This window comes from Morone saxatilis, unplaced genomic scaffold, assembly GCF_004916995.1.
Source record: "Morone saxatilis isolate NCDOM2014 unplaced genomic scaffold, NCSU_SB_2.0 Contig16, whole genome shotgun sequence".
NCBI lineage: Eukaryota > Metazoa > Chordata > Actinopteri > Moronidae > Morone > Morone saxatilis.
The window spans coordinates 16,785,487-16,810,358 of NW_023339718.1; the positions used below are offsets into that span (position 1 = coordinate 16,785,487).

Genomic DNA, 24,872 nt, shown 5'->3' on the forward strand with positions numbered 1-24,872 from the left:
TGTGGTAAGATATAATTTCTGTGTAATAGTACAGAATCAAACCAACCATAAACATGTTCTACGAAGGTTGTCTTTTCAAGCAGAGCTAAACCAATTAGTCAAATAGCTGATCGACAGACAATTTATCTTCAGCTATTCTGATTATCTGTTAACCATTTAACTTGTTTCAGGCAAAAATACAGAACATAATCCAGTTCCAGATTCTCATTTGTAATGATTTATTTGTTTTTCTGTTTGATACCATAGTAAATTGAATCTCCTCCAGTTTCGGACTGATGGTTGGATGAAAATGCAATGTGAAGACATCACCTTAAGCTTTAGAAAATTGTGATGGGCTTTTTTTCCCCCCAAAGGACCATGGTGGAATTTTTTTTCTTGGACTACTTTAAGTGTATTGGTCCAGTCCAGTTTTGGTTGCTAGTCTAGGGAAAAGCACTAAAGATGCTACAGAAAGGATGTGACACTTTTACATTATACATTTACTACAGCCACTAACTGCAAGCACAACAGCGGCTGCTCTGCCTGCCTGTGGTGGGTGAAGCTGTGGTTATGGTTAATGCTCAGACTACGGCTGTATCTATGGCTGAATGTATGACACCATGGATATGGCTATGGTAGCTGTGACTACTGTTCTCCAATTAACATAGGCCAAAAAAGGCATTGATAAACCACTTAACAGATACACCACAATACACCAAAGGAGTTCAGGTATACAGCAGCTTCAATACAACACTCAGCCAACACAACCATGTCGCCGTACACACACAACCCCTGCATGTATTACTGTTACACCCATTATAAACTAATGTTTCAAAGCAATAATCATAACAACCAAAGCACAGCCATGGCTACAGCCACAATCATAGCAATGGCCAAAGCTCTGTCATCCCATTGTCATATCACAGCTACATACTGTTTCAACCCTTGGCAGCAGTCGGTGAGAGAGCTAGGTTAAAAAGCTCTGTTAGTTATTTATCCAGCTGCAATGATACTGACTTGAGCTACACATAGTTGAGGGTGCGGCCACTCACTTAATACTATATCATAATACAGCTCAGCCTTTCTCTATGGATCAGAAAGATTGCAAAATCTATTATAAGAAAATGCACCATTATCTTTTGGGGGCTCCATATTTTTTTGACACTCTATAGACCTATAGATGATTAATTGGGAAATTAAACAGTGAAAATAATTGTTCATTTCAGCACTAGTTTGCAGAGCCTGATTTTATCGCAGATACATCAATATTGAATACATTGGCCAAAACAAGAAATATAAACACAGTATCGCACCATTAAATCATTTGCACACCGGTGAACTGGATTCATTTTCTTGAAAGTTAGATGAGAATATCAACATTATTCTCATGTCTGTATGCTTGATATGAAGCTGCAACCAAAAGCTTGTTAGCTTAGCTTAGCAGACAAACTGGAATCCGGCTTTAACAACTAGCCTGGCTCTGTTCATGAAAGATTTTCATTTTCAGTATCTTACTGGGCTACAATAACTGAGGGTGCCACACTTTTTCTTGGCAGGGAGTAGTTGCCACAAATCAGGTATGATATGTTAATTTGTAGCCTTTAGAGGTGCTGGTATGCAGATTTATTTGTTGTACCAGTTTTCCCCTGCTTCTAATCTTATTCTTATCTTTCTCTTTCTTCTTATCTAAACTCCTCTAAAGTTTATGTAACAGAATGAATACCAGATGATACATCATCATCAGATTTGTTTCAAATCTCAAATAACAATATCTCTACCAGCCTAAAAAATCTGAGAAACTCAAAGTGCAAGGGTGTGGCACACTCTTTTAATTTACTACAGTGGCAAAAAGAAAAGAAAAAAACTACCCACACATTGATCCAGTTTGGAAAATCTAGATCTAACGATATCCTTTAACTCAAAGTATCCCATTCATTCTTCCCATCGCAGCTCCTTAAGTGCTGTCAATCAATGTAACAACTGTAGATAATCTAGTGTTAAAAGGCTTCACAAAAGCCAACAAACTGCCCGATCAATGGCCGCGCTTTGAGTTAAAATGTCATTTCAAATAATCGTTTTCACAGTAGGATTGATCACATCTCCTGTTAAGCATAAATTGGAGTTAATGTGCAGGTTGGCCACAGGATATTGCTCTCAATAACAGGTTACTGCAAGTACCTGGCCTCTGACAAGTGACCTTTTGATTTTTGCAGCTCTTAGTGTAAAAATAGTGTCTTGATATAATGTGCTTCCAGTGGAGATGCATTCACATTTCTCTGTAATGCTCTGTCTTTAAAAATGTGTGTTTGTCCTGACATTTTCAGCCCCACACACACACACACACACACACACACACACACACTCTCTCGCTCTGTCTGCATGATTAAATCAACCTCACCTCAGTTATTCAAACAATTTCATAACAGCTCTGATACATTTTTATTAAACTGTAGCAGTATTTACAATGTACAATCACTGAATTTCTAGACACATTTAAAAGTGCGTTTTAAAAGTGAAGTTTTGTTCTGAATAAATAAGAGTTTCCATTTTTCTGACAACAACACAACAACAAACAACAGTAACCTGCAAATGTGCTCATCATTAATACCAAAAAAGCTGAGGTTTTACTGTAATACTGCTACAACACTCCTTTTTTCTTCTTTTTTGAGAGCTCACATTGCAGCAATATAATTAAAATACCTTGTATGAGTGGGTAAACATAAGGAAAAAAATCCTGACCTGATGCAATGTTTTGTGTCCCATCAAAAAGAGGAAAAATAAAATAAAAGTGGTCTTCTTCTCTGCATCATAAAAAACAAGACAAAATAAAAAAACTCCCATGTTGGCATGGAGGCGGGACATGTCTCCAATCGCCACAGTTTGCTGTCTTTAAAAGACAAGTTTAGCTCAGCAGTCTCACAGCAAAGAATCCGATTTGATTGAAAACAGATCGCCAAAGTCGCTTTTGCCAGCAATTAGAATCCCAAACAGAGCAGATTACTGACAGTACGTCCCAAAGGATTTTTTTTTTTTTTTACAACATCAGTGTGGTTGACGCCGCAAAAAGTGGACACAGGAGGTCAGCGGCTGATGGGAAGCTGTGGTAGAGAGATGGACGGATGGGTCAAGTGGCTCGGGGCAGCCAGGACAGAGAAGGGATGAGCTGCACAAAGAAGACAAGAGAAACAACATGAGTTTGGGGAGCAATACGAGCATATTACTGTAATTTAGTTTCAAGAACATGCTGCGGAAGACGGATAAAAACTTCTAAAGCATCCACATGATCAGTTGGCAGGCTTTTGTCTGCAGAAATCCTCCAAAGTAAGAAATGAGATTCAGAATATATTCAGAATGCATATTTAAAAAACACAGTGTTTCAAACTTGGGCCTTCAACATTTATCACAATGTCCTTTTTGTATAGTTCCAAATCACAAATCAAACATTTGCCTCAAGAAGCTTTACAGTCAGTACAACAAATGACACCCTCTATCCTTAGACCCTAGATTTGGAGGAGTGAAAACAGGAAAGAAAACGAGAAATCTCGGGAAAACCAACAGACGATCCATCTTCTAAAATCCTTTTTGAAATTGTATTGTATAGTTTGCCTTACAGCTGTAACAAACTGTATTTTACTTTTTTTATACACTGGAAAATTGCACAGCCCACCTATGCACCAGAACAAAATACACCTTTATTACATTTTAATACTTATTTATAATTTTTATATATATGTATTTTTCAAATTCTTATTTGTACTCTTACTCTAATTATTATTCTTTATTGCACACTAGCCTTTTCCATCACAGATTCAATAATATACTATCCTGCATTATGTTGCCAGTGTTGGGGGAAGTATTTAGATCCTTTACTTAAATAAATGTAGCAGTACTGCAATTTAAAATACTCTTTAATTAAGTAAAAGGACATAAGTATTATTACAAAATGTTGCATCAAAAATAATATATCAAAAGCATCCATGATGCAGAAGAATTGACCCTGTCTTTGTTATTCTACATAATGTTGAATAGTTTAATATATAAAAAGTGCATCATATTTTATAAACTGATCATGTGCTTTTAAAATCTTAATTTGCTTAATCTGTAAAATAACTACAGCTGTCAGATAAATGTAGTGGAGTAAAAGTACAATATTTCCACCATGAAATGTGCAATGGGACTATAAAGTGGCATGAAATAGGAGCAATCAAGTAAAGTACCTCAAATTTCTACTTCACTGCATATTGTCTGAAGTAACAAATTAAACCTTTGAATCCCGATTCAATTTACAAACAGATAGAGACAGCTGATTATAAAGTTAAAATGGTGAGAAATAGATGATTAAATATACCATAATATGTGTATCATTATGCTTTTTAAAACATATAAGTCTCATCTGTGGTTCAGAAATCTATCCCTCACAAAGTGACACTAACAATAAGACCTGACACTCACTGTCCAGGTATCCATGCAGGGCCAGTAGATGTGGTCGGTCCGGGCTGCTGAACGGTGAGTAGTGGATATCGTCTGGCAGCGATGGGGGCATCCTGGACAGTGGAGCGCTCTGAGAGAAGCTGCTCTGAGGCGGCTGCTTTTTGTGTCGCGCACGGCAGTTCTGAAACCAAACCTGAGAAATATACAGATGATGTAAACATGCAGCGAGCAGGGGGAGATATACTCTACAAACACAGTGGATATCAGGGTCAAGCTGTTCTTCTCACCAGATTTGTTTATTTATTTTATGCCAGAGAAATCATTGCAATGTGTGTTTTTTCCCCCCATCAGCTTAACCCTTTCAATGCCAGGCCAGTGGTTCAGAAAAAATAATGATAATAAAAAAAAAACACTAAAATAAAGATTTATTTAATATGAATAGTCACACTCACATATTTTAATGGATTATATGTAGAATTTAGGTTAACCTAGAAAAATTATGGTACATTTTATTAGAATTGTGAAGTTGTCAAATATGAGAGCTCATTACAAAACACAACTAACCCGTGTAACCTGTGAGGTTTCTTGGTGAAACTGAGCCTTATTTACTATAAATAACTACACACATCCAAATGTGACAGTTCATTATATTCATTAAGACCAGGGCTAACAATGTATTGATCAACCAGTTTGTGTCAAGACTCTCTTAAACAGTGGGCTGGATGCCAGCTGGGTCTGGTGTTAGTGTGTATAACCTACAACCCATTTTACTCTGAAGAGCACTGCGTATTGTGTTTAAAATGGTTTAGATCAATAGTTTCCAACCTGGGGTTCTGTACAACCAGAGATCTGAGGGGCCACAAGCTGATTAAAGTGATAAAAACAGAAAAAAATATCATAATTTGCCATTTTCTTTTGAAATATTGGATACTTTATCTTGTCTAGTCTCTAAAAATACTTAAAATCTGTCAATTTCAGAAGGCAAACCAGACCAATATTAAGGGTTTATAAGCAAGAACACTGGGACACACTACACCAAGATAAATTATAGAGGAGATTCTCTGGATTTAGGTAGTTATTTGTCTAAAAACTCAACAAATCTTCATCAACCTTTAAAAACCTGTTGTGGGTGTTAGTTACTACAAGTTCCAGGAAAATAAACTAATCTGAATCATTGTGTATGAGTGGCTTTTTTTTAAACAAAGCAGTGTCTACCGTACTGCAGTTTATGACCCCTCATCACAGGTTGCTGTAATTAGCTCAACCAAAGAGTAATTTCCCTTTTTCATATTGTTTTATCTGAAGAAATAAAAAAATAAAAAAATATGTTTCATTATTGTGCAATATGTTATTTTGCTTCTTTTTTTTACCTCATTGTTTATCTCACAACTACTTTAAAGGATTTCAACCCCCGGGTGGGAACCACCTGTAGTAAGTATAAATTGCTTCTTAATGTAATCGTATGCTTTATTATTTCCTACCTGTATGACTCGTCTGCTCAGTCCTGTCATTTCTGCCAGTTTCTGTAGCGTCTGAGCGTCAGGGTTGTTATCCTGAGCGAACTGAGACTGCATCACCTGCGAGGACACACTGCCTTCAGTCAAGAACCCCCACATGTACAAGAGACAACAGGTGACACTGCAATGTACCCAAACACACACATCAGAGCAGAATCTACCTGCAGTTGCTCAGCAGTGAACGATGTCCGCGCCCTCTTGGCTGGTTTTGGTTGGCAGTCCTGATCAGAGGGCAGCGCTCCTTCCAGAGTCAGACCTGTGCCTTTTAGAGAGCACAATAACAACAGGTCTCACTCACATTTCAATCATTATGTTGTGAAGTTACACAAAACAACGTAGTTATGAGTTTACAGGCCAATTCTGTTAGAGCTCATAAAATTTAACATTTGTCCAAACAATCCATTTAACATAATTAAAATGTTTTCTTGCCAACAACCGCACAGTCTAAAGTATTTATACCATTATGGCTAAAGCTTCCCTCACTGACAGCACAGCAAAGAGCAGAGTCTTCCACTAGAAGTTCCATATTGGCAGCTTTTTTTTAGCTTCAACATGATGAACTGAGGGTTTCTAACTCTTTCCCTCTATTGTCTTCAAACTGTGATTATTTTTGTTGGAAATCCCCAAAGCTTTTGTTTTTTCCAAGTCCAGCTCCAACCTAACCTTACAGATGTCTTAGCAGGCCCATCATTTAATCTCGCGTTGGGTAGACAACCACAGTTCAAACCCTCAGATGTTCAATTCAAGAAGTCAACAAAGATCAAAGATTGGTGATTCAGGTTGAATGTTCTTGATAATTCACTCAGTAAGAGCTGCAAATAGGAGCTGGATTGAGCTCACACAGAATGTATCTGAGATGTTGTCATCCAGGATGGAAAAAAAACTACTTGAGAGGAAAGTTAAAGGGAGCACTGGAAACTTTAGAGCTCAAGTGATCAAGAGTTGCCAGAATAGTTTGTTCTCCTTGCTACTGAGGCCTTGACTCTTGCATATTTTTGCTGGCAATCATCAGAGAACCATCAGAGATACATCTTTGAGATTACCGTTTTCTGCAGCCCGGCGGAGGTTATCCAGCATGATGTCGTAGTGGCTGCGGCAGAGCACCTTGCCCTCCACCAGGCCGAACTCCTCCCCAGTGGACAGCTGTCTCTTACAGGAGAAGCAGGCGAAACAGGCCAGGTGGTACACGCTGCCCCGAGCCCGTCGCACCCAGTCACTGGCGTACACCTGCCGGCCACACTGGGCGCACTTAGTGCCGAACCTACTGTGAGGGAGAAAGAAAAGGGCGGGTGAAGGTTGGTTGCAAGTTACAGAACTCATTTAAAAGTAGGGATGTCGTGATCATATTACACAACATGCCGAGGCTACAATTAGTTTTACTGTATTTCATTTACAGCAGAAAATATTAGCCTTTATCTTCCTTCGACGGTCTGCAACGATATTTTGTATAGTTTGCTGCAGTGTTTTGTATAACATCTGTGCAGAGGAGTGTTATTGTTGACTCTTCATTTCCAGAGTGAACTGCCTTATATTTGATGTTTATTTCCACTGACTTTTGAGATAATTACACATTGTAATCTTAATAAATAGTAGATTGCATCATCAGTCTGTATTCGAGGGTGACACAGGAGTTCATTTTCACTTCTGTCCCATACCAATCTTGGAAGAATGTCTCCCACCCCATCCTGTTCCTGTGTTACAAAAAAACAGTAACCAGTCACAAGAGCAGACGGGGGAGAACAAAAAAATGACAACAAAACAATTGTCTATGTACAAAATAAAGAAAATAGTGTTTATTCATATTAGAACTGCCTATTTATAGGTATATAAAACAACCTATTATTATTATGATTCATGTCCTGCCTGCTCCTGTTTACTTTTTTTACTGTCCTGTCATGAATAGTAAAATTGACTCCCATCCCATCTTGTCTGTATGTAGCCTGGGAGGTAAAACCCAGGGCAAAACAGTTCACAATTGACTCACTGCTGCCTGAGTATATTTTAGTGAGCCCTACACTGTGACTGAAGGCGACCTTGATGAGTACATCAACATTTTTGTCTACTCACACATTATTTCACCTGGACTGGATGACCACTACATTAAGAAGAGACAGTTTAAATGGATTTTGAATAAATCAAACTTAAACTATAAAAGTGGAGGTAACAAAACTGGGATTTTGAGAAAGTGAGGGGGAGATGTTCCTGTTCCTCCCATCCAGTGGAAACTATACGCTCCGCCTGGGCCCAAGGTTTCTGTGTGTCAGTTAGTTTGTGGTAAAGACAACATTATTAAGGAATGTGCACCCTGTGGGCACAATATAAACTAAAAGAATAAGGTCCTAAACTAGATTTTAGTACCTCTACAAGACAACGCCACACAATTAGCTAATAATAGCAGTTAATATTCTGCATTAGTGGTGAAAATGTTCTAACAAATCTGCAGTCAGTCAAATTATCAACACACGACAGTGGTCAGTATAAAGTTTATGGCATTAGTGCACTTTGTCTTGTTGTTAGGACAAATGTTTGTTCGTTGATCTGATCGGGCAACTGTTCTTTAAAGGTCTGATGAGTGTGAACTGATTTTTACAGTCTGAGAATTAGTTGTTTTTTATAGTGGTTTACTGTGATATGTTCTGCTAAAAAGATCCTGTAGACCAAAAGCTCATTATGGCCCATTATGCGGAGCACATTTTTCACTAAGAAATCATAATTCCCTAAACTGGGAAGTGAAATCATGTTATACTAGAGTCCAACGTTGATCTTGGAGAGCAAAGATCAATTAGCTGTAAAAGCACCCAGACAAATAAACTAAATTATGTTCAATAATTTATCAAAATAATATAGAAGTCATCAGTCACTGTTCCAGTTCATTGGACATTCATTCTATAATTTTTCAGTTTTACCAGGATCGAAGAGAAACATTAAAATATATTCTTGCATGTCTAGAAACAATTATGGTTCACCAAAAATACAATATACTGAACTTTATATTAATATGAACAACAACAGGAAGTGTGCGCTTCAAATATTTTAATAGCGTTAGTTCATAATTGATCGTTTACAAGATTTTTTGGAATTCAATGAGAGATCTTTAAAAAAAGAAAAAGAAGAAAGTAAAGATAATATCATCAGTATCAGTATTTTGAGTCGCGCAGACGCAGCTCGGAACAAGAATACATACGGTCATGTTTTTCAGTGGTCTATTATTCGTTAATTTCTTTGCTTTTTAGATACTCAACAAATGCACTTAAAGAGATCTACAATTAAAATAAATGGTCTCCAAATTAAAAGGATAAACCACACAAGCTGCGTGCGCACGCAACTTACAATTACAAACAAGGACATGGTGAAACAAAGCGACCGGGAAAAAACATCTAAATAAAATACATTTAGAAAATATATAAACATTATAACAACATTGAATAAATTTAATCGCTGAATTCGGTAATCTACAAGTTTGAATTGAACCCAATTAAAAATATATTCATTGATTAGGCTATTAATTCAGGCCTACTAGAAAAATAAATACACTTATTTGACATGATGATGACATTGGGTGAATGTATAGCTTAACTGAGTTTAGATGTGGTCGTTATTCAAATAAATATATTGTTTATTTATATTTATCAAAAAGTCAAACAGTCAATCAAAATCTAAATAATCAGTAAACAGCGTAAGTCTTTAAATAAATGTAATCAGCGCCAGAACACAACCTGATCTTACCTGAAATAATCCAGTTTGCAGTAGATTTCTTTGTTTTTAACATAGCAGCTGTTGTGTTGGCGCAGAGACGCTCTGCAGACTGAACACTCCAAACATCCTAAGTGCCAATTCAGGTTGTTGACCTGCGGAGATTAAAAGAAAAATACTGTCAGCCTTACAGACGAATGCACATCTGAGTGTTTGTGATCCATAATAGATATTTTCTTTTATATTATTTTACTCAAAGCGGATCAAAAACTCCAACAAAATAATTAATTTTCTATTTTTTTAAAAAAATATAAGAAAAAGGAGAAAAATGTCACTAAAATAGGAAAACTGTATTGCAGTGCGTGAGTTAAATTATCTTCATTCACCTATTTTGCGCTCATTTTGTTGAGCTCAATCTGTAAAGAGAAAAAGTAAAAGAAAAGCTATAAACCAAATTAAGAAACGGAGTTGGAGCTTAAATCAGCTGAAGCTTCGTGGACACGTTTAATTCTCTCTGGGACTGTAGATATTTATCATTTCCCTCTGCTTTTCGTTATTTCTCACCTTCAGCAGGTATCGGTCATGGATCTCCATGCCGCAGCTGGCGCACTGGTTCTTGGCCGACGGAGGAGAGCAGAGACAGGCGGCCTCCGACGGACTGGACTCACCGGACTCCTTCTTCACCTCCGACTTAGACTGCGTGAAGAAAGACAGTTTTACATCAAAGCGGAGACTGGTTTCATGGTCTCTTGCAGTTTTCTGTTTTATTTTTAAGAGTGGTAACTGCAGAAATAGTACGTGAAGTATTTCAGTTCTAACCAGTGATGTGGTGGAAACATGAAGACCCAGTCCTGTAAAAAAACACTAATATTCAACTAAACATAATTTATTTCCAGTTAACTTATTTCTACACACATCCACGCATGACGATGATTTAAATTTTACAACACAAATATTTATCTCGGGCTAAAAATACGGCTCTGTGGACTCTAATCCACAAATCAAAAGTGAATAAACTGAGTTTTGGTGGCTTTAATCTCCACGACATCTCTGATCATGAACGCACACAGCCTAGAGGTGCAGTTTTTGTCTCCTCCTGGTTAAACCTGAGTCGTGCCCAAGGTTATCCCGAATACAAAAAGTTTAGGAAGAGGGCAAGAAGAGGAATCAACGAAACCTTACACAGATTGAAACACAAAGAAATCAAAAGGTTGCAAACCAAACTCGTCCAGATGTTTGTGACTCACCATTTTCGGGTCTTGAACGCTGCCTATTTGGAGAGAAGATGGAGCTTTCTCTGCGCATTACGCATCTCTGCCCCAGCCCACACTATATCCGGTCCAAAACAACGAATAACAGTTTCTCCTGCATTTAAACCCTGGCAACAAAAGAAATTTTGATGTAATTAGAAGGGGAAAAAAACCTATATATGATCGATCATTCTTCTTGTGCGCAATGGGAGGCTGTATTCCCATGCAATCAAACGCGGTGAAAAGAAAGGATGGCACTATATCTGCAATTAGCGTGGATTGAAATGCTTCGCTTGATAAGTGGCAACCCAAGTGTCAATTTCATCTGGCAATCAAAAAAAAAAAAAAGAAACAAAAAAGTAACCGAGCCACCAAGCTAAGAGAGAAAAAAGCGGCGCATCCTAATTTCAATAGCTGTATAATCGAAAATCGAAAAATCTCCAAAGTGAAGAGGCTCAATTGGAGATCGGTCTATTCATAACAGACAATGTGTAGAAACTGCAGCTGATCTTGAGGCATAAAGGAGCTTGATTGTCTCGTTCTCATGATGGACCCATTTAAGTACTTGAGGCTCCCCTGGGTGATTACAGCTGCATTCATAAACTGCCAAAAAATCTGCGTTTGGGTGGCAATCCGGAGTCCGTGTTGTCCTTCATTTTGTCGAAATTAACAGGAATGCAAGATTATGTTAATTACCAGCTACGGTATAAATATTGGAGGCAGTAAAATAAGAAGAGATGGCCTATGGAAATAAAAAAAACCATATACTTCATACATGGAAAACCTCCCAAAGGCAGCGAAGACATTGTCCAATAAAAGTTTTGCCAGAACATCACAGGCAAAATATCCAAATAATTCCGTGGAACATGGTTCTTGAGACAGGCTTTTCTTCACTTTCTGAATCCGCAACGCAGAAACAATAAATAATCCAACTTCATTAACTTTGTGGGACTGGGAATCAAACGAGTGGCACCAGTGGCACCTCCCAGACGGACTCCCAGTGCTGCTGGTTCCGCTGTGGTTTCTTCTCCCCGCCTCGACTCAAAGTTTACACCCAGTTCAGCCGACAGGATGTGATGCTGCCCATTGGACCAGCAGACCCGGGTTTATCCTCCTTTTCTGTAGGCTCACAACAATATTTAGGGCATGAATTCATTAAAAAAAGAGGAAGATAATCAGTAAGAATCTGTCTGGAAACACCCACTAATTAAATTTGCCTCTTTTTTTTTGTCTGAACATGATGGCTGCAGATCGGAGGCCAGTGTTAGCTTTATTAAAATCACTCCACTATCACTGCTGATTGCAGAGCGATGGAGGGTAAGAGGTGTTAAAGATGATGATGATGATGATGATGATGATGATGCGAGCTATATAGTGCTCATTATCCATCATATAGAATTTCATTTAAGAGGATTTATTCTTTTTACAGTGCTATAATAGTTCCTCCTGTCCACTGGCTGTGAAGAGATCTCTTACTAAAGTGTTCACTGTCAAAGGGACAAAATCAACAGTTCTTGTTCTGGGTAAAAATACATTGTGAAGATAATATAAGGCTTTAACTGTCCGAGGGAGAGAAATCAAGTGGGTTTCTTTACCAAGTTAAAATGCTGAAATAGAAACTGAAACAGAGTGAAGGCTGCACTATTGATTAACTTTGAACCGATCCATTAACTCTTTTTTTTTGACGGAATCAGAAGATTTATTTTCATGTCATATGGACTAAATTTGCTACAAATGTTCACATCCAAAACATATACAACATACTTTTACTAATGCACTTAAAAAAAGAGGTTGGACTCATTTAAAAACTTATAAATTCTTAAAGTTCCCCTCCAACAGCTACCCCAGTTTGGTGTCAAATGCTGTCAAATGTTAGACATTCATTTAGATGTGTTGTAAACAGAAATCAAGGTATATAATTGAATGATCTGTTATGGACACATTTTAGAAGTTTCATTTAAAAATCATTTAAGGGCTTTTCCAAGCAAATATTGATATATGTGATTGTTTATGACCATCTTGCCACCCCATGAATATTCCTCTAGCTCCGCCCCTGCCCTTCAGGCATCTTTGAAGATACATAAAAACACTTGCTTGGTCTCTTTTATGGTATTTCCACAAATAAAGTTACATTAAGAATAACATTCTCACTTATTGCAAGTCCTGAATACAGCTGTGCAAATATTGTGGAAGTTGCATATTGGACCACAATTGTCATTATAAAGTGTATATATATTTATATATTTATATCTCTTATATAAAGAGATATAAAGTGAGCACATGAAACTTTCCTCCCTCAGCAGATGAATGTGAAAACAACCTTCTAGTGTCTCTAACTCTGCACGTAAATCATTCTGCACAATGCTTTTTTTCGAGAACACGATGACTTTGATATACATGTGTCCAGCTGTGTTCAATAGTTTGTTTACTGGTTTGATGGATGCTGTTCTTTTTAAAATTGACCAGATTGTCACTGTGGCTTGACTGTCAGCCAATTGCGATCCTAAAGAGCTAAAAAATACATAAACTGAATTATTTGCATATTTTTGGACTTGTTGATGATAGATTTAATGGACCCTTTTTATGAGTCCCTGCTTTGAAAACAACCAGCATTAGTCTCCATGCTGTGTAACTATATATGCTGTACAGCTGATGGATTTTCCTTTTGTTTTGTTGATTTGATGAATTCTCCCTTTTGTCTGTGCTAGGCTGCATATTTGTATTGTTGTATTGTTGATTTAATGTAATGTAACAGTGTTATGATTGGTATTGTTTGTTTTTTGGCGCAGTTGGTTTCTGAACTTAACTCAAACAGTAACTTTTAATGGATGGTATAACGTCAAACATAAAATACAGTGGCAGATACCCCCTGTGTTTTCAGAAGTATTAGAAATTAATAAAAAATAATCCATTGTTGTATCCTTTTATGCCTTTATTATAGTTTACAGTACAGAGAGGGCAGGAAATGTAGGGAAAGAAATGAGTTATGACAAACAATAGTAAAATTATAGTTGTTTTTTGGTGCGGATAGCAGCCTTAGAAATGCTTGTTTTACTTATGTATTACTGTTTAATCATAAAGCTGTTATTGTCTGACTATGGCGATTTTATGTTTTAACTAGTGTGAGGTTACTGGATGTCCTGAGGTTTTTTTTTTTTTTTTAAATATGCTGAAATGGTAATACAACATTGAATCTGGAGGGTTTTTTTAGCAATTGAAGGAAGAAAAAAAAGATGATTTTTTGGATGAATGAATAACTTAAACTTCAACCACTATAACTTTCATTTCAACACCCCTTTACGTGTTCATACTGCACATATACATGAAGAGAAAGGGCTTTGTTAGTTGTTTTGGTGAAGTTTCATGTGTCATATGAGGATTTAAGGGCTGTAGTTTTTACTCTTCTCCATGTTGGGTTCTTCTGATTTGATGATTATAAAGATCTGGAGTTGTGTTTTATAGGAAGGGAACAGACGATAAAGGTATTTGTTTTCAATATGTAAAGGTTTTTACCTGTTGAATGTTTCACCACTGGGATTGTACTTTTGTGTCTATGTGCACAACACATTAATGTAACAAAATGTAACCAAATAACATATACAGGATGTTATCACGTAATGTGTTAAAGTCAACTGAAGAGAACAAGGCAAGTTGTCAGTTTAGAGTTTTCACACTGACTCTTCTCCTTTGTGTTGAAGGTCTTACGCTGAAGCCACAGCTTTAATTTCTCTCCCCCGCACCTACAGAGAGGGAACAAAATGACTTAAAGTAAAGGTTTCCATGAAATCAATGACACTTTAATTCTTATTGATCACTTAAAAAGCATCTCTAACAGCAGAATTACATTGTCTCAGTCTCTTTGTATTGTCAGTGTAACGCACTTCAGCAGCTCTGTGCATTAACTGTAATTACCAGATGGAGCAGGGTCAACTGGAAGTGGGCTGGTCAAGACGCAGGAGGACTTAAAGGAGGGAAGAGTGTTATTTCACATCCATTATCATTGCTCTTTAGTGATGATGTACAAGAGTGGAGGTTTTTGACCAGTTTTGACCAGTATTTTAGTTCTTTTACATTACAATTCCTTTTCAAAGACAGTGATTTTTGAGATACAATGAAGGGTAGATATAACTTTGGAAAGAAGCTTTTTCATTTGCCCTTTTCATCCTAAAATGACAAGTAGCAAATACATTTTCACCTTCTGAAGCATTTAACGTTTTAATTGTTTAAAGCCATGGTATTTACATCACCAGTTACACCTTAAACCTTACACTACCCTAAAATCTTCTAATTTTATCTGAAGAGTTTCTTAAGATAGAGTTAAGAAACTTATTGCACATTTTTAAAGCTAGCATGGACGAAATGTGTCCACTTACTCGCTTATTCTGGAGTTTTCAACCATATCACACGATCGTCATCACAAGATGTTTACTCAGATGTCACAAAACTGTGTTCAAACTTTCCATTATTATATTCTATTAATTATTATCATTGCTGAACAATGGAAACTTTGAATATCTACAGACATCTGAGCTGCTGATGAAGACGATCAAAGGCTCCAAGACAAACAAGTAAAGGAGTGGAGACTGTTTTGTCAACTGCTGTTTCCAAGGTCATTAATGAAAATGAACCAATATATTTATATTTATTTATTAAATGAATAAAACATTGGATTTTTAGCATGGTGCATGGCAAATGAAATGCACATTTTGTAAAAGGTTATGTATAAAGAAAAATATGCATTATGCAACAGGTTTTAAACTGTGCGACTTCTCGCTTCTGTTTTCCTGTACCTCACTCTTACACAACTTCCTCCTTGAAAGGTCTGGCAACATGAAATGCACAACAACCTCCTGACAATGGTAATATCCGAGGATGGGTCACCTGTTGCATCCTGTGCAGCTCTGTGGATGTGTGAAAGTCACAGCGCTGCTACTGTACATGTGTGTATGACTGCTCTGTCCTGCAACCCTGCCCTTCCTTCAGCTGTCTTCGATCCATAAAGACAATAAGCGACCCACACACCGCCACAATAAAAACAAACGGTACCACATGCTAAAGCTATTAGACTCATCCAATGGGCCCCAGTGGACAGTTTGATGGCTGGTATGTCAACAATGTATGACGTGCGTCGTCCGCTCACTGTGGAGGTGCAGAGAGGTTCACATAAGGGCAAAATCTTATTTACTGTTCTGAATGTTAGGAAACTACCAGCATTAAGGTGGGGTCGTTTTGTCAAAACTGAATAACAATGCTTGTATAACACACTGGCCTTCAGGGTAAAACTTGTGCCTAAAATATAAAAAATATTGGCTGTAATGTAATATAAGCTACTGCTGTCAGTAGTTTCCAGTGGATTGATATGGAGTGAAGTTGAGCAGCCACAAGACATCATTTAATCAAACAGTTAATAATCAGATTTGTTTCTGAGCTTCACCAGAAACAACCACCTTCTCTTGCCGGTTTTTGACTAATTTTTCCAAAGTACTTTCAACTGTTTTAGAGTAGAACTTTTAATGGACAGAATAATCTATGTAAGATCAATGTCTTTAAAGAAATACAGAAATCAATCGATAAGAAAAACAACTATTCTAACTCACAAAATGAGTCTTAATGCACTTATTGTGTTGGTCTGTCTTATAGTTGCAGCATCAGGTTGTGCAAGGGCGTTGATACTTTTTGGCCCCCTTCAATCAAAATATGTCCTTTGGCAGTAAATCATGTGCTGCATGTATGAAGAGTGCAACCGCCATTATTTTGAAAGACTGTGTTTTCTCACGATTAAAGGCCTTCGAAACCTGTTTTTCCCAAACTGTAGATACAATATTTCTTCTGTCAATCCAGTACTGGTTGTTTCAAGTGAGAAGCAGTTTGTTTCTGTGGTCTTTTCACTGGTTTGAAGTGGGCGGGGCACAGCCAGACAAAGGTGATGTCTTGTACTTCTATGCACCAAACATTTAGCAACATTTGAATCAGAATCAGATGACAGCTGTGGGATTTTTTGATTACGTTGTCGGGCCGCTGTCCATTAAATCTGCTAAAACCACACACACACTGTCCTGATTATACAGATTATCTTGATTTTGAGTGTCAAATCCTTAATGAATAATGTCCCCCCCAAAAAAACTGTAACTTTGCTTGTTGCTTATCTAGCTAATTAATGGAAAGATAAGAATTTCAGGTTCTTTGAGACATAGAGACCGTGATTTTTCTCTAAACCATTAATTATATTGGTGCAGTAACTGATTATAAATCAGTTTTATGCTTGTGCAATATATTTAGTCGAGAACATTTTGATACATTACAGTAAATCAAACATAGTTTATCTTTCCAACATTGTCAATTTCACTAACTACACAAAACTATGGGCAGTCACAGCTAAACACAGAGCTAGTCACCTAAAACCAAATGTCTTTGTTATACAGAGCTTTACTTTGAAGCCCAACCTCATTACAGCAGTTAGTGGCCACAAAAATGAAAACATTGCATGAGCTATGAATGGATCCACTGGTCACATACATTTATGTCTAAATACTCACACACTCTCAAGCAGCTATATATCAATGTATACACACAGACACATGCATATGAACACAGTAAGTTTGATCTGTTCTATTGTTTTTATTTTGAATGGGTTTCATCCATTTGTTTGTTTGTTTAACCCTAATTTAAAAGCCTAAACAGAGACAGGAGCTGTAAATAAGCTTCAGCTCAATGCCTCAATCTTACATCATCCGCACTATTTCTTATGGACAATGTTTAGTTGCATTGTTCTTGTTAATGAGTAAATAAATACATTTGTGATCATGAGATTACATTGTTAAACATGAACAACAATGCTATAGAAGTCGATTGATTTTCTCCAACTCTTGGTTTTCTGTGATTCTTTTGGGCGAGGGGCAGACAAAACGCATTGTGCATGATTCATACCTCTTTCTTTCAATGGTTGCATGTTACAGAGAACTCAACACAAAGCCATGTTACAGGGATGACTGATGCACCGCTTGGCATGTTGGCTGAAAGAAAATGTTTGGAGAAGGGTGGAGCGTGCCCTAAACGCAACACCAAGCTCTTATCTTGTTTCTGTAGAACTTCTGCCACAGTAGTCTGTGTGAATATTGTTAGATGATTGAGATAGGAGTTGGATCTGAGGCCAGTCTGCGTGAGAACAGGGCCTGAAAAATATTAATTGTTGTTTACTTGCTTTGTAAAACCTGCATTCCCAATCAGGGGTAGCCCCTTCGGGTACTTCTGCAGCTGCCAGGGGGGTAGGCCTGTGTGTAAATCCCAACTAATTCCCCCAACTGAAACAAAAGTTACGTTAGGTAATTCAATGCATCAAATGCTGTGGAAAAAACCCCCAAAACATTAAAAACAATTCCAGTATCTGTAGCAGTCACAGACCTGTAATACCTGTAAGCCCTTTTTACAGGTCTATCTGGTTTGTTTTGTTTCGGGGGGGTTGGTTATTTTCCTGAACTATGTATGAATGAGACTTCAGGTAGATGGATTTGTTTATCGATGACAACAAAGCACTGTGCTCTTCTGCCCATCTCGTGGACTCGATGTGTGTTGGAGGAGTGGGTTTGGAGGGAGACCTGAAGGGAAGGGGTGGGATTTGTTTTTGTTTGGATGGTTTCAAAAACTAGCTGTCTCTTGCTAGTTTCTCCATTGCTACCTACCTGTCTTTAAGAAGGAAAGAGAAACAGGATCCCAGGATTAGCTCCATGTGTTACATTTGAAACTAGCTAGTGAAGAGAAGCTTAATTAGTTATGAATAGTTAACCGGAAGTAATGGATAATGTTTGAAATTGCTAGATAAAACAGATGAAATAGTTAAAAGAAATTTAGCCTATAAACATTTTAAATAGTTAGCTTAAAGTAATGAACAAATAATAGCTAAAAGAATAAACACTTGATTGAACTGATAAAGTGATGGATAAATGGTTGAAACGTTCAACTTCTGTCAGTCAGACAATATCCTACGCACAAATTTGGGGAAACAAACACTGACAATTCAATTGTATGAAAAACATATTGCGACAATAACCACCATACTAATAGCATCCAGTTCATAATCCATTGATAAGAACACATTTGGAACATGATGGATGGTGACAGTGAAAGGGTTACTTCAGCTCATCTGATAGGGCTGCAGGAGTATGACATACAGAGGTTGGGAACCACTGCTAATAGGCACTTTGTATAGAAGTGTCCACCATTGTTTAAATCCCTCTTCATGATGTGTGCATGAACATTTAAGGAGTAACCATAGATGTGAACAAGCACATGAATAAAATTGGAGACTCCAGAGAGTGTTTGGAGCTAGTTACAGAATCAGTTTGGCGTTTGACGACTCCCCATCCAGCAGCGTCCAACATTCAACAGGCTGCATCTACTCTGAGATCAAACCCATCTAGATTACAGTCCTGCAGCCAAGCTTTCAACAAACAAAGGAAATGGCACATTACACCATCCCTCTCTCTGAAAAGTTGCATTGGAGAGAAAAAAACTCTATCCAGTTATTTAACAAATACAAGTTTATTTGAAGTACAGACAAGGAAAAATGAAGGACTTTTTTTCAGGGCTTGCACTCCATATGACAGCAATTTGGGGGTATTGTGTATTTTGGCCCAAGCGTGTGGTCTATGATAGATGACAGGAGAGAAAATCACGAGCCGCTGGCTTGAGCACAGACATGCAAATTGCTTTCAGCTGATTGCCGTATTCTGCTTGATATTTATCAAGTGGATTACAGTATGCCTCTTTATTTACAGCCAGGAAGCAGCTGATCAATTCCACTAAAGGAGGGAGGAAAGAGAGCTGATGTTTTTCTGCTGGGTGAAAGTAGAAACCCCACAAGTGGACAGTGAGCACCGTAAAATTGAGTGTAAATTCAATTGCATTTTGTTTTACCAAACCAGAAGAGACAACATCCAGAAATACAGATGTTTCAAGATGATCCCAAACCCACACTGATACTGTTTTGAACAAGAACAAATCTTGCAGTATGAGCGTAGGAGTGAAAAGTACGTACAGCACTTAAACCTGCAATAACATATTTTTTGGACACTTAGAATGACAATGGGAACAAGTTGTGAACACAGCAAATTTAGCAAACAGTTCATCCAGCAGTAACTGAGCAACATTATCATCCATTTGGAATCGTATTACCTGATCAATGTAAGTCCAATATTCACTCTTGTTTAGCTCTGTTTGTGTCTCTACCAACCTCTAGGGGCTCTGAGGGAAATATCTGGCTCTTTAGCTGGTGAACAGAGCATAGTCACTAACTGTGTGTGCATGCTGTTTTGTGCTAAACAGGTAGTGTACAGTGGGTTTTGGTTTGCTGAAAACAGCTGCCTGCTACGGCTGAAAGCAACAGCTGTGAGCTGGACAGCTAAACACTGAGTTCTCACTACAACACTGTGTAAAGTCATTAAGTGATTGAATTCTCTGTAGGTTCATCATGAGGGACGCCTTTCATATTAGCACATTGTTTTCACATTGTCATTTGACACACTGTTATTATAAAAATATCAATTATAGCTGCTTACATGAAATTAATCACAGTCTTATGGAAAGTGCTGATACTAGTTAGATTTTGCAAATTGTGCACATTCATTCAGGAGAGGATAAATAACATTCAGAACTTGTGTTTTGTAATGAATTTTTGTTGTTAACATGAAGATGAAAAACTAAATATTATATAGTGTGGGTTGTACTGCAATAATCCACTATATCATTTAGGTCTTTTTCAAAAAAAGTGAAAAAAAAATGAATCAAACACAAATCAAGAAACACTTTTCTATTGGGGTGTTCATAATGCATTCATCAATAACTATTAAAAGCCTTGTTTCTGTCCTACTATTTATAGTAAATAGATAGGTGACAAATAAAAGGAAGGACCAACATAAACTATCTTAAACAAAAAGTGAAAGTGTTCATTCAGGAGAATTATTTTGCTCCAAGTCTATCTACATATAACAAATTAAACAAAAAACAACAGTGTGTTGTGTCACTGTGAGTTGCTAGAACACCTTCAGTTTCACTGCACTTCCCCCTTGCAGATTTTGACAGAGAATTGTTCAGAAATTCAATTTAGCACTCTGCAAGTGTTATGTGATTAATAAATGATATTCTTATTAAAGCAGTACCCTCATGTTGTTGTAATTTAGCCTGATGAAACTGCTGCGTAGTTAAATTTATACATTTTAGTGCATGATAAGTCTTCCCATCACAATTCTTAACAGTCACTTTATCCTGGCGCCTGGTTGTGGAGAGTGCTATCTAAAATATCTCATAGGCGTTCAATTGTGTTAAGATCTGGTGACTCATGACTTACATCATTATCATACTCATGAAACAGTTCAGTGGCTCCTTGTCCCTTGTATGGAAACATCTGCACTTGTTATGTATCTCCACGCACTCTGCAAGCTTTAAAGGGCCGTAATGTGTAATGTCTGCTATGACTCTTCTTCAATTCTGAGAAAATAAACTTACTGATGTCAGTTTGGCTTCAAATTTAACAGAAAGCCTGAATTAAGGATGTGGAGTTGGAGGCTAAAAGTCAGGATATATCAGCCTCTGCTGCTTTGAGTTTGTCAGTCTGTTTCAGTCTTCTTTTATACTAGTTAAGTGAATTTGAGCCCTATGCCTCTTCTTTTCTTTGAACATCAAATTATGTGTTTGTTGTCTTCTCTGTTGGACATACAAAAATGTATCTGTGGGAAGGACTTTGAGAGAGAAGTTTCTTGAGAAATAAAACAAGCAAATGGCAGAAAGGTAATAAGTTATTATACTTTAATCAGGTTCCTGTAGCACAATAGTTCCACAGCACTCTATGTAACAGAAAAAATATGACAGTAATAATACAGTAAGGTTCAATTTCATGTACAGAACACGTTATAGCTCAGTGTGATTTAATTTAACCTCTTGCCTCTGATCAGGATCCAGCTCTTTAGCTCAGCTCTAGATATGTTTGAGGACTTGGGTCAGTGTCAAAGATCAGCTACTTACCCAATCAGGTAACCAGCTCCAGGAGCAAAATTACCTCCTTCCGACCACTTGCACTCACCTGCAGTGACCCGGAGCAATCAGAGGTGAACGGGGCTCCTAATCATGGAAAACCCTTTAGGTCAGTACAGGCACACCCCACCACGGCCCACCCAACCTCCTCCGACACCATCTCCCCCGACAGGCCAATTCTGAGTTCAAGTGTTTAAACTGTCACATCAAATAGGCTCAATGTGGAGATTACTTGTGCAGGACGCATTGTATGTTTAGTTTGATGCCGACTGCAATATCCTGCTGCTCTGCTGATCCTAGCGGCTCCATGAGAAGGGCAGCGAAGTCGAGCTGTGTCAAGTAGAGGTGACTGGTGCCGGGCACGCTCGCACTCTGATCAGAGCCCTGGAAAGAATATATAACTTTGAGCAGCACCAGAATTCCCTCAATGTTTGTTTTGATAAGAGAAGCTCTGATCATTCAGCAGGCGTGTGTGATAAAGCAGAGAGCGTGGCACATCATGAATTTATCAATTTGAAGACATAGATGGATAGTCAGCTATGGCTGTATCCAACTGTTTGTGTTTCATGCACACTTAACGAGGGCCGGAGACTATACACGCTTAAAACCGTGAACACTTAAAATTTGGTGTGTGCTCCAAGTGACTACATACAGTGAGAGGACTCTGTGTTTTTCTTCGGTGAACTGTGCCAGCTCTCTGACAGCTGATGAATGAGCCCAAATCACGCTCCTCCCACAGATCTCTGTTCATTTGCAGCATGTAATGTAAAGATCTGAGGAGTCTAAACACAGCTCGCGGTACAATATGTGGATCCAGTGACTAATAATTTATATGAGCGAATTCAGCTCAACGTCAAAACTGACCACAGCTGATAAAAAAGCAAAAATAGATGTTTTTTTATGGAGATATTTAATTACCTAATGTGCGATGATATAAGCAGCCTACGTCAAAGTTGTACCTTAAAGCTATAGCTCAACACTATTATGTAGACGTGTGTTCTACCCTTCAAATCAACTTCAAAATCATTTTGATGCTGCACTGACTTATAATAGGCTGAATGGTGCCGCTGTCATTCCCACTCTGCGCCCATATGTCTGTTCTTTCATTATGTAACTTTGTGATCTGGGACAAATGCGTACCGCTTTACAGCAGCAGTCACACACCAACAACTATGTCACTGATTTTGGTAAAACTGTATCATATTTCATGGAGAAATGTTTTCTAGTTTTCCCACTGATGTCTTTTGGCTGCTCCCCCTCAACTCGCTGTAACTGCTGCAAAATGAAGCTGCTGTTAGCTGGCATACGGCCAGTCCTCACAAATGAAGACCACTTTCATGATTTTTGAAGCACATGCATTTGCCAGTAGTAAAAAGCTGATATTAGGCTATAAAGGAACGAGTTCAACGTCACCACCACTAAGCTTTAAGTGTTGTAAATCTCTTAAGCTTGTGTTAACTATAGAGCTTATTTCAGGCATCTAACCAAAAACCCCATTCAAAAAACACACTGACTTTGAGGCAGGAAGAGGAGGTGCAAAAATGCTAACACATTTCTGGGTCTTAGGACTCATTCCTGCAGCACTGTCAGTATTTGGTTTCTGCAGTCAAACTTAATATGTCCTAGTGCAGCTTTAAGTACAGTTGGGCTACTTGAGTAAATGTTACTTCCCACTGCTGCCTATAAGTGGACCACCAGCTGACTCCATCTGCTTCTTCTAACCGGTTTAACAAATGATACCTGGTGGGCTGTTTAAAGACCCACCGCTGTGTGGCTCTGTCAGAAATCCCATCCAAAGTAACACATGATGCCCTTGCCTGTACGCCTTTTGCTGCTCCGTCAGTTGGATTGGCTAGTTCCACAACTGGACAGGAAGTGTGCTAATCTGCAACCCGATCCGGGGGAAGGAAGAAGTCAGGAACCAGCCTTCAGTGCTTTCACCAATCGTATTCATCACCAGAGCCGGACCGAGGCTCATTTAGAGCAGGAGCACGGCTTAACTAAACATCTTCTCCATAAAATAAATGCTTCCAGGTTACTCCCAGTCCAGGTTCCACTCAGAGGAGCATCTGATCTCAATTACCAGGAATGCTATAGGAAGCAGCAAGCCGCGGCCTGCAGCCTGCGCCAACAGCACCATGGCAACCAGCAGCACGTCTACGAGCCCTGCGCAGATAGGAGTCCTTTTCAGGCACTTGTAAGGCGGGAAATGATGATTTGATAATTAGTTCCTGATGCCTCTCATTCTTTTTCATATCAATCATGTCTAGGAAACAGAATGTAATTCAAATACAGTTTGCTGTTTGAAGCTGCAGAGGTTGGTCGGTTGGTATACTGAACGTCCACTGAGGAGTGATGTATGGATGCCCACAGTCAAACAAACTGCAAGACTAAACACCAGAACAACGCAGAGCACTGAAAAAAAGGGAGAAAAAAATCACCAAGAACTGATAGTTAGGAGCACGTTATTGATGCAGTTTCCAAGATAGATGGGTTTTAGAAGTGAGTTGTCTTTGTACTTTAAACACAGTTCCCAAACATTTAAGCAGTGGGAGGGGTATAAATTAATGTGTGCTGCATTCAAGTGCACCTTATTTACTCCTGCTTCTAAGATCACGTTAGAAAACGGAGCAGAAAAACTAACAAAGAGAACAAAGAAACAGCAATAGCAAAATTATATCATCATCATCTTAGTTCTATCATTGAGTTACTGTAAATATATTCTGAAATAACAGAATTTAAATTAATTTTAAGTAGAATATTCAGGATTATTTCTGTAAAAACATTAATACAGTGCAAAGAGAAGGCAATTTCTTATCGGACGTCTAACATTTTTATTTTATATATTTTTTCACTGACATTGATAATCATCACTGTATATCACTGGATCATCTGTTTGTTCTAAAACCTCAGGGGCTGCACACAAACACAACCTCTAACACCAGCAGACTGGTCCATAAGTGACAAGAAGCTGAGC

General features: G+C 38.0%; 1 protein-coding gene across 2 annotated transcripts; it reads right to left on the reverse strand.

Moving 5' to 3' along the window:
• Positions 1-2,382: 2,382 nt before the first annotated feature.
• Positions 2,383-11,913, reverse strand: si:ch211-236k19.2 (LIM/homeobox protein Lhx6). Of its 2 annotated transcripts, none has more exons than XM_035657963.1 (9): positions 11,646-11,913; positions 10,868-10,998; positions 10,185-10,316; positions 9,654-9,775; positions 6,971-7,188; positions 6,089-6,189; positions 5,892-5,987; positions 4,432-4,603; positions 2,383-3,142 (listed from the first exon to the last, which is right to left on the reverse strand). In XM_035657963.1, the coding sequence occupies exons 2-9, from the start codon at positions 10,868-10,870 to the stop codon at positions 3,060-3,062; spliced, it is 927 nt and encodes a 308-aa protein (XP_035513856.1). In that variant the 5' UTR covers positions 10,871-10,998; positions 11,646-11,913; the 3' UTR covers positions 2,383-3,059. The 2 variants fall into 2 exon arrangements, with proteins under 2 accessions (XP_035513856.1, XP_035513854.1); XM_035657961.1 differs by having other exon boundaries at positions 2,384-3,142; positions 6,971-7,191; positions 11,646-11,912.
• Positions 11,914-24,872: the final 12,959 nt, after the last annotated feature.